This window comes from Rhododendron vialii, chromosome 7a (assembly GCF_030253575.1).
Source record: "Rhododendron vialii isolate Sample 1 chromosome 7a, ASM3025357v1".
Taxonomy (NCBI): domain Eukaryota; kingdom Viridiplantae; phylum Streptophyta; class Magnoliopsida; order Ericales; family Ericaceae; genus Rhododendron; species Rhododendron vialii.
The window spans coordinates 9004850-9015493 of NC_080563.1; the positions used below are offsets into that span (position 1 = coordinate 9004850).

At 37.5% G+C, this 10644-nt stretch overlaps 1 protein-coding gene across 1 annotated transcript; it reads left to right on the top strand.

Moving 5' to 3' along the window:
• The first annotated feature begins 294 nt into the window (after positions 1-294).
• On the top strand, positions 295-2942 carry LOC131331932 (protein DMR6-LIKE OXYGENASE 2-like). The gene is made up of 5 exons (XM_058365902.1): positions 295-645; positions 898-1145; positions 1376-1697; positions 2430-2673; positions 2905-2942. The coding sequence occupies exons 1-5, from the start codon at positions 421-423 to the stop codon at positions 2907-2909; spliced, it is 1044 nt and encodes a 347-aa protein (XP_058221885.1). The 5' UTR covers positions 295-420; the 3' UTR covers positions 2910-2942.
• Positions 2943-10644: the final 7702 nt, after the last annotated feature.

Genomic DNA, 10644 nt, shown 5'->3' on the forward strand with positions numbered 1-10644 from the left:
CATTATGAAGCCACTCATCATCCACTTCAGCTTGGTGTACATTTGGTGTACTTAAGTGGTGTACCTATAGCATTTCTGCTTTACAATCACACATTTTTAAAGGGTTTACCACTAAATATATGAATCCTACAAAAATATGTAATTATAAAGCGATTTAAGGTACCACGTGACGGTACTTCCGGACTACTGAATAATTAGTCCATGTGGTTAGGCAGCATATTCATAATAATCTTGTCATTCTAGGCCCTATATATACGCGGAGGGGTGCATATCCATTGCCATCCCAACAACGTTAGAAACACAGGGGCTTTCTTGGGTTCGCATTTTAACTTTGCTTTAGTTTAGTTTTTTAATTATTACCTAATTATTATTTTTAATTATTATTCTATTTCTCGACAGAGAAAAATAATCAGAAAGGTGATGTCCAGAATGAATCTACTCCTGACCGACCTCGTATCTAGCGTGAACCACGTCCCCTCAAATTACATCTGGCCAATTTCCGACCGGCCAAATCTGACGGAGGTCGAGAAATCGGAGGGTTCCAACCTCATTCCGGTTATTGATCTTCAGGGCCTTCACGGCCCTGACCACTCGCATGTCATCGCAAAGATTGGTCTCGCGTGCCAACACCACGGTTTCTTTCAGGTGTGTTTTTGTTTTTTTAAACATTTGTCATATGTGTATCAAGACTAGTAATGCTACTTATTTACGCCCAGATGTGTTCGCAATTGTCTAATGTAAATGGATCTCACAGTACATTAATTAAATGTAAAGCCCAGAAACATAAAGCTGTTCCCGATATGACCGTGCTCAGAGATCTGTGCACTTTCTATTGTGTTTGCAGTATTGTGGTTCTAGCATTTTGATTAGCCGTACATTGTTTATGTATATGATCAGGTTAAAAACCATGGGGTACCGGAGACGATGATCGAGAACGTACAGAGGATAGCTAGGGAGTTTTTCCGGTTGCCGGAAAGCGAGAGGTTGAAAAACTACTCAGATGACCCTTCTAAGACCACAAGGCTGTCCACTAGCTTCAACGTTAAGACGGAGAAGGTTTCCAACTGGAGAGATTTCTTGAGGCTCCATTGTTACCCACTTCAAAACTACGTGCACGACTGGCCCACAAACCCTCCGTCTTTCAGGTGCGCATCAATCTAAATATCTAATGGTCTGCCATATTGTTCCGCGAAAAAAGTGTGATGCCACCGACACAAACAGAGGGACACAAATTCGAACATCTTTGTATTTCCGAATAGTTCGATGCACGTGAATCCCACATTATAATGTATTGTAAAATGTGCAATACTGCACGATACGGCTCCAAGCAGCCTCAGAATTAGTCCTTTTATTGATGGTATTTATGGATGTGCAGGGGGGAGGTGGCGGAGTACTGCACGAGCGTAAGAGGGCTAACTCTGAGGCTGCTTGGAGCCATATCAGAGAGCTTAGGCCTTGACAGAGACTACGTCAGTGGACAACTTGGCAGCCATGGCCAACACATGGCTATGAACTATTACCCGCCGTGTCCCGAACCGGAGTTGACTTTCGGAATACCGGGTCACACTGACCCGAACCTGATCACAATTCTTCTTCAAGATGATGTGCCCGGGTTGCAGGTCTTGCATAAGGGAAAATGGGTAGCTGTCAATCCCATACCTAATACCTTCATCATCAATATTGGAGATCAAATGCAGGTAAATGTATAGTCAATGTTTGAATCAGTACGATGTTTAGTTAATTGTTTTTAATATAATAAATTAATCTCAACAGATTTAAATTTGCGCGTTCCTAAAAGTATTAATCCCTCTGTATTTAATTGTTGGTTTACTATGACCGGTCGTGTTTAATAAACCAAACCAAATCGAACCTGAAGTCCCAATTAATTGGGATCGGCTATATAATTTTATAATTTCTTGTTTTTCATTGAGTTCTGCCAAGGACATCATGTTCCATAATATCCTCGAAGCACCATGAAGCGGGTACAACGTGTCACTTGAAGGGAATGCCATAGCATTTGTCGTGTTCATAATCAGATTCTTGTCATGGTGATCTAAGGAGGTTTTTTTTTAATTGTTGGCTATGCTACCTAGTGCACAACTTTCCTCCTTTATCAGGGCTTGGTACCGCTCTCGCAGCCCGCACCGAAACAATGCTTTACCCCTGCTTTCGTTAGTAATTTGAAGGGTAATTTATTCAGTACTCCGAGAGTATAAACAACGACCGCATGTTCACTCAAGCAAATGAACTAAAAACAAAAATTCAGTCTCCTAATCAATTAGGACAGGGTCCGCTATTTAAATTTTATGTCTCATTTTGTTTGTGTGTGTGTGGGGTCTCGTAGGCAATCAGTAATTTTATATGGGTAAGATATTTCTGCTATTTCACCTCATTTGTTTCATGTACGTGCTCGTTTGAATTTTGATTAGGTTATTAGCAACGATCGATACAAGAGTGTGCTGCATCGAGCCGTGGTGAACAGCGACAGAGAACGGATTTCGATCCCGACATTTTACTGCCCCTCTCCCGACGCAGTGATAGGTCCAACGCCGGAGTTGGTCGACGACGAGGACCGACGATCGGCAGTGTACAAGAAATTCACGTACCAGGAGTACTATGACAAGTTTTGGAACAGAGGGCTTGTTACGGAGTGTTGCTTGGACATGTTCAAAGTCTAGCCGAGTTGAGTTTTGTTCATCCTCTCTTTAAGAGGGTGAATATTACCATCCTCCCTATTTGTTGAAATGGTGTGGATCCCATCATAAAGTGTTGTCATGCTTACCAAAAAGTGTATTGCATGATAAGCATGACATCACTTTGTGGTGGGATCTACACTATTTCAACCAATAGGAAGGAGTGTAACGTTCACCCTCTTTTAAGGAGGGTGAACAAAATTACACTCAATCTAGCCTATCTTCATCTTCTACTCGATCAACCATCTACTCTCTCCGTTCCAAAATGACTGTCCTGTTCGGTCTCCAATGTAAAATTTAAATTGTTAATATCTTTCAATCTATAATGAATTTTACGTGCAATATGAATCTTATATGAGAGATCTCAATTAGTTTTATTATACAAAATTTTTAAAATCTTTAAAAACATTGTAAATTGAAAGATATTAACAATTTAAAATTTGCATCGGAGACCGAACGGGACAGTAATTGTGGAACGGAGGGAGTAGTACTTTTCGAGGTTCAGATTCTCGTTGGTCCAAGTTTTGGATTGGTCGCGACAGTTCAAATTTTGACTATACATTAGTATAATAAATGGTTCAAATTTGGTCAGGGTTTGAACTTGAGAATAAATTTCTTACACGGCCGGTATAAACATTTGTCTCATCCAAATCAATTGTATTGTGCCATGTCGTCATATTTTATTAATTTGGACTAATATTTTGACACATGTCGCAATGCAATTGATTTGATGAAAACAAATATTTACACCGACAGTGTAAAGAATTTATCCTCTTTGAACTTTTGTGTATTTATAGTTCAAAACCGGAGATTCCGAACGAATTCTTTGTACTTTCGTGTATTCCTAGCTAGTGTACGCTAGCTGGCCTAGGGATTCATGGACTGAAAATAAAGATCAGCTAAACATTGATTATTGTAATAAAATATCACTTTTGCCGATTAAAAAAAATCGATTATTGTATGTTGAAAGAATTTACATTAATGTTCCTCAGTTTTTTAATGTCGTTTCAGTTAATGTACTCTATCCATGAATGAATTATAAGGCTGTTATGTATTATCGTTTTCCTCACCGGTTTTATTTTACTGTGTATATTTGAAGATGTGATTCACCAAAAATTTATTATTCGCATAGACGTATATTTAAACAAGAAGATTGTTATTAATAACCAAGCAGTGAAATAGAATGCTGAATAAAAAAAAGTTGGGCGAAAGCAAAAATTCGCCGTAGTGATTTGAGCATAAAATTGATCGAGATGCATGTGAATTGGCAAGAAAATTCTGAAGTACAAAGAAAATTGAGCATACAAAGTTGGTCCGTCTATTCTAACATTGTTCCATTTCAAAGAGAGGGAGTCGTACAACATATAAAAACTTGTTTTTTCTCCTTTCGCCACCTAAGATGGAAGGTCAAAACAAACCAACTAGGAAAATTCTCGAACTTCGACAATTTTTTAGGAGATAGACTTATTCACGAAGCCGCGGTAAATAGGCTATTCAGGTAGCCGCGCGATTTCGGCCGTCCGTTTCGGCTTTGGACGGTAGGAATTTAAATAAAAAAAATTCGAGAAAGAGTTTTAACTCTTTTCCGGAAAAGTTCAAAACACTTTGGACACTCAAAAATTGATCTCCGTAAATAACTATTCACAGAAAGATTCGTGAACAAGTTTTTATCGTCTTCTAGACGATAAACATTGAAAAAGTAAAGCTAACTACGACACGAAAACAACAAACACATAAATAAACACACAAGTGAAGAAGAGACAAATGGATTCTGCATGTTGCTGTATTACTTGCTGTCACAAATTTGACATTGACAGAAACGAAGAAAAGTTCAAAAAGAACACTGAAGCTTGAAACTTGTCCAAGTGGAGGAGGAATGCTTGTTCCATGTTCATGTAGTACTCTTAGATTTTACTCTTCTAACTTGTGGACTAATATTTCATTAGTATATACATGTATGATGTTCTTGTTTCTTGTTTCTCCTCGAAAGCAAAACTCCTGATTAGGGGTGGCAAATTGAACCCAGACCCATTAATAAACCCAGACCCATCAACTAGAAAATAGACCCAACCCAACCTATTTATTAGTTGGGTAAGAATGGGTTCAAACCCAGCTGACCCATTATTAGTTGGGTCATAATTAGGCATCAATTGGGTCAACTTAAATGACCCAATGGACAATGAAAGTAACCCACCAAATTTGATCTCTTAATTTGTTTCTTTTCCAAACCCAAACCCATCAATTGGTCCCCCCGCTCTCTCTCTCTCTCTCGCTTTCCCACTCTCTCCCCCCCCCCCCCAAGGAGCCCCCCTCTCTCTCTCTCCCTCTCCTGCCCCCCCCCCCCCCCCCCCCCCAAAAAAAAACAAAACCCAAACCCCCAGGAGCCCCCCCCCCTCTCTCCCCTCTGCCCCCCCAAACCCTCTAGTATCATGGCTTTTTCTCTCTTTTATTCAATTATTTTGTTCTAAATTATACGCGTTCAAAAATATTTTGAATGGTCCGAATTAAAAATCAATTGTGACCGGTAACAATTATTTTGACCAGTCAAAATTGAAAACACATCTCATCCATTAATTGCGCGAATGAACCCATGAAATTGTGCTCCGCCGTGAATAAATTTCTCTCATGGTAGTCCCGCAAAGGGTTTGGATTAAAAAATTGACTTATTTTTTTGTCCTTTTTCAAATTTTTTTTGCATTTTTTTTGTTTTGTGTCATATTTTTGTGACTTAGGCCCCATTCCAACTAACCTTCCTTTTTAAAAACTTCTTTTTCTTCAATTTTCAAACTCAAATATAATGAAAATGAAAAATAATTTTTTGATTTTTCTTGCACTGTATAAAAGATCTCAATAAAATCTATCAAACAAGATCCATATTGGTAGAAAAATTATTTGCATAAACATATAATTTTTGGGCTTGAAATTACCTTCTTTTTTCCAAAACCTTCTTTTTTTAGAGTTGGAACACCCCCTTATTAATTTGTTTTGATGAGAGGAATTGGAAAAGTAAAAAAATTTGATCGAAACTTATAATTTTTTGAATAAAAACAAAAAAAAAATCAATAAGACAAAAAAAATTACTTATTCTCGTCTTTTTGAAAAAATTTATGAGTTTCGATCATAATTTTTTTTTACTTTTCTAATTTTTCGATCATAATTTTTAGTATATATGTAATTGGGTTAATGAGCGGGTCGGGTTTGCTTTAAAATAAATGGGTCGGGTTGGGTATGGGTAATTAGACTCATAGTTAATGGGTCTAAATGGGTCAATGACCCATTAAAAACCCAACCCACTAACAACTTACCCAATTTGACCCAAACCCGCCCGTTTGCCACCTCTACTCCTGATCACCCTTGTCTTTAATCCACCATAAAGAGACATTGTTTGGGACGAATAAGATCCTTCCACGTCACGATTCATTACATGATCTCTCATGTGACATAAAATGAAGTCAATTGCAGTGTCATTTGATGATTTAGCTAGGTTGTTAATCTTTTTTTCTTTTTTTTTTTCATGTGTTTATCATCTATACCAAAAAATACTATGTATGTAGGTCAGACATTGAAAAAGTTGATTAATTGAATCATATTCGCGAAAAGAAAATTAAAAATAAATGATAAGAGCTTGAATATTCAATTCTCTTGCCATATATAGTACATACATTGTTCAGATGAATATCGATGTCGTGTTGGAAATGCAAACATCATTCAGCAAACAATATCTAAGGATGTGAGGATAATTAACAACTCAATTAATCTTTTTAAACATGAATTGTAAATAGTAAATACAACGCGAGACTTATTAGTAGAGCCGGGATTATCAATCACAGTTTGCATCATATGAGGAGTCGTCACATGAAAAAAAATTACTACAGTAGTTTGAGAGTAATTTGCACATGGGTAGCCCGTTATTATTTTCAGTACCAACAAATTATAACTAGCTGGTTGCCCGTTGTGGATTCATGAATTTACCTTAATTTATAGCTAGGTTTATTTCTTGCATGTGATTCTTTGTGTGTTGTACATTTACGGAGTATTTATTTTCACAATTCATCCTCAATTTTTTTTGGAATGGTACCAAAGGGAGAGACAAACCAAAATCGTCATATCCTTAATTATCTATTTTTTCTCTTTTGGAAGAGTAAGAATTTCAATGTATGATAGTACTATTATTACTAAGGGAATAAATTCTTTATACCGCTGGTGTAAATATTTGTTTCCTTCAAATTAATTGTATTGCGACACGTGTCAAAAAACAGTGGTCCCAATTAATAAAACATAGCGATGTGGCACAATGCAATTGATTTAAAGAAAACAAATATTTACACCGATGGTGTAAAGAATTTATTCTCTATTACTAAATAATAACACTAAAACAATAACACAAAAAGACAAAGAAGAAAACAAGATCCACAAAAAGGTAGCAGTCAAAAAAGAAGCTCCGCTTTCCAAAAAAGAAAAAAGAAGCTCCGGTGTTGAAAACCATCATCCCGCATGAAAGTAGTGTTGGAAAAAGTTGACCCGGCATGACCGTTGTCACCGCCATAATGCCATCTCTCCACCATTACTGAAGAATCGAAATCTCACAGTAAGAAATTAACCTAAACTGATCTAGACCAGTGCATTATGCACTTTCCTCTCTCTAGACCTTACGTAACTAGCTACTCGTAGTCGTCATAACAACATTCGCAGACTTTGTAGATTAAAGGAGGTCGATCGTCGACAAAATATATGCTGAAAAGTCAATCTAGATAATTAATTACCCCCATGCGATGCGAAATAGTCAATGTTAAATCTTTTTTAGTTGATAAAGTCTATCGATTGGGTGAAAGTTTAGGCCACATAAAAGTCCATGCATGTTTTTGACAAGTGCATATTTATATATATACTAGCGTTCAACCCGTTTTATGCACGGGACAAAATCTCGTTTTATGTACAGACAAAATTAACATGCTTAGGCGAGATTAACATACACGATGTGTTAATCGTGGATATTCTCCATACGATTAACCCGTTTTAGCGTTGCGCCCGTTTTTCCGCCCATGTATTTTAATCCATGCATTAAACAGGCACAACGCTAGGACGAGTTAATCGTATGGAGAATGTCCACGATTAACACATCATGTATGTTAATCTCGCATGAGCATGTTAGTTTTGTCTGTACATAGAACGGGATTTTGCCCTGTGCATAGAACGGATTGAACGCTAGTATAATGAAAAAGATAATAGTTTAATTTTTTTTCACAGTCTCAAATTCGATGCACGGTAGCATTTTTTTCATCTTAAAAAAATCAACTTTTCCCCCTAAAATCTCTCCTTCACCCCTTCCTATATTCTCTCTCTCCCCCTCCCCCCACGTTTTTTTTCCTACTCTCTCTCTCTCTCACCCCACGTTTCTCTCTCTCTCTCTCTCTCTCTCTCTCTCTCTCTCTCTCTTTTATTTTTTAATAAAACTAAAAATTCTAGGAATTTAGGGATTGGAGTTTGGAGGTTTTGAAGGCTCACACACATTTCTATACTATATTGATATATATATATATATATGTATATATATGTATGTATATATATATATACATATAGAGTTAGGTTCTGGTGAGGGATCCCTCATTTTATTAAAATGAGGGACTCCCCTTCCCGATTGAATTTCGATGATCCGAGCCGCTCAAAGTGATCAGAACGTGATTTTAAGGGTCCTCGTGAGAAATCAGCAAAAAAAATGACCGGGAAGGGCTTCATCCGAGCAGTTTTCATTGAACGGTTCAAAAAAAACTGCTCGGATGATGCCCTTCCCGGTCATTTTTTTTGCTGATTTCTCGTGGGGACCCTTAAAATTACGTTCTGCACACATTGAACGGTTCGGATTTTTAAAATTTGATCGGGAAATGAAAGTCCCTCATTTTAACAAAATAAGGGACCCCTCACTTGAAAATTCCTCTATATATATATATTTGACAATTTCCCCCACTCAAATAAGTGATAACAGCACATACATAGGCTATGCGCGCGATCCGCTGATGGATTCAACAGCATGAGGTTGCTTAGCTGAAGTCATTCATATTAGTCATCTTCTAGATTTGCTTTTATTGAGAAAAGAAAGTAATAGTAATATTCTACTATATTGTCGTCACATAAACACAACTTGTTAATTTGGCAAGAAAAAATTATATAGATACTCTTGTTATTACACATGGGGCGGAAATTATGCATACATGTAATCCATCCCATGTAGGAAAACGTTACAAATGACTTTTGTATCCCCCAAAAGATTCTAGAGTTAATATGTGACTTATGGATGATCTTGTCATTTCAATATTAGCTTCATTTAGGTTCCGTTCGACTAAATAAACCAACCGACTTAGAGCATCTTCAACCCTTGACTTCAAATTGGGGATGTCAATTTTTTTTTGAAGGCTGATGTGGCATTTTGGCTTCTCCAATTTGACATCAAAGCCTTATTTTCCAACCCTTATGCCAAATTCTATTTATTTGACATCAAGCTATCACTCTCCAACTCTTAATGTCAAAATCCAAACAGTCATTTTTGAAATTTGGCAGGCAAGAGGTAGGTAGTCAAAGTTGGCATGCTTCCTCCCCCTTTCATCCATGTCAAATGCCACGTAGGATTTGGCCTAATAGAAGACATCTGGATTGGAAGGTGAATTGATGCCAAAAGTTACCGTTGCACTGTCCACGTCATGTTTGACATCTCCCATTGGAGATGCTCTTATTTAACCAAACGGGACCTCAGAAATCAATTTCAGTTGTTAAAGTCCATGCATGGGTTGAAAGTTTTGGTAACATGCAAGTCCATGTTTTGACAAGTGCACATTTTTATTGACAATTTTCCTTTTGCCCACTTCAAACCGGCCCCCACCCAACCCCCGAGCCAGATGGGTTCAGCAATACTATGACGTTGCTCAGTTGATGTCACTAACTATTAGTCATCTTCTGGATTTGTTTTTGGTTGAGAAATTAAAGAAAAATCTTCTACGATATCCTCATCACGATCAATGACTTCATCACATGAACACACTTTGTTTGGCGAGAAAAGTTTCGATACACCAGTTATTTATAATGCTCCTCTTACATGGAATGAGACCTATATGCATGTACGAAACTCATCTTATGTGAGAGGACGTTAAAAATGACGGTTGTATCGAAAAAAAAGAAGAATATATTCTGTTTGTCAAACTCCTTCGAGTAATAGATAAGTGCAAGTAGGCGAAAGTCGAGGTTGGAGACAAGTCGAGGTTGGAGACAAGCCTCCTAGTTGTTCCACTGCGGGCCGGCCGTTTCCCGGCTTCCTGTATCGTTAGCCGGTCATGAATTCCAACTCCCTAAGTTTAGATCGTAACAGTAGAGAGGGGATGAGATAACAGCCAAATTAAGGTCCCAACTCCCAAGGTCAATTTCAGGAAGCCAAGCGATAGAGTGCTTGATCTTAAGATTTTCTGATTGTTAGAATAGAGTTTTCTAAAATAAAATGAGGCGCACACAAGCTGACCCGTATTGGAGTCTTATTTTGTTCACCTGCCTAAAAAGTAGGCGTAACATTACCCACCTCCTCATTGGTGTGGATAGGTTATCTTATTTTACTCGCTTCTAATCATTAACCAATGTTACTAACTCTAGTTTAGTTGTTAATTAAAAATAAAATAAGAAACATAGAGATTTACTTGGAGGAAAAAATGAAAGGAGAACATATCATACAACGTTCAAGGAATACAGCGAGAAGGAAATCGTCCGGAAAAAATATACAGCGTGAAGAGAAATACAGGAGAAGAAAATAGGAGTCCCTATCCTTCAAGAGAAATATGACCAAAAACAAGAAAATTACTCTATCGTGTGCGTTGGATTTCTATCAGAAGTGCTTCGTTTAAGATCAATTCTTCGCTGCAATCGCTTCGATCCATTCCCTCGGTGAGAAATCGTAACAAGCCCTGAGGAAAGT

What these genes read in the sequence shown, in the direction of transcription:
- LOC131331932 (XM_058365902.1), top strand. Translation starts at nt 421, where the DNA reads ATGTCCAGAATGAATCTACTCCTGACCGACCTCGTATCTAGCGTGAAC. An exon ending in AACACCACGGTTTCTTTCAG is followed by an intron (nt 646 to 897) that starts GTGTGTTTTTGT and finishes GTATATGATCAG; the next exon opens with GTTAAAAACCATGGGGTACC. An exon ending in ACAAACCCTCCGTCTTTCAG is followed by an intron (nt 1,146 to 1,375) that starts GTGCGCATCAAT and finishes ATGGATGTGCAG; the next exon opens with GGGGGAGGTGGCGGAGTACT.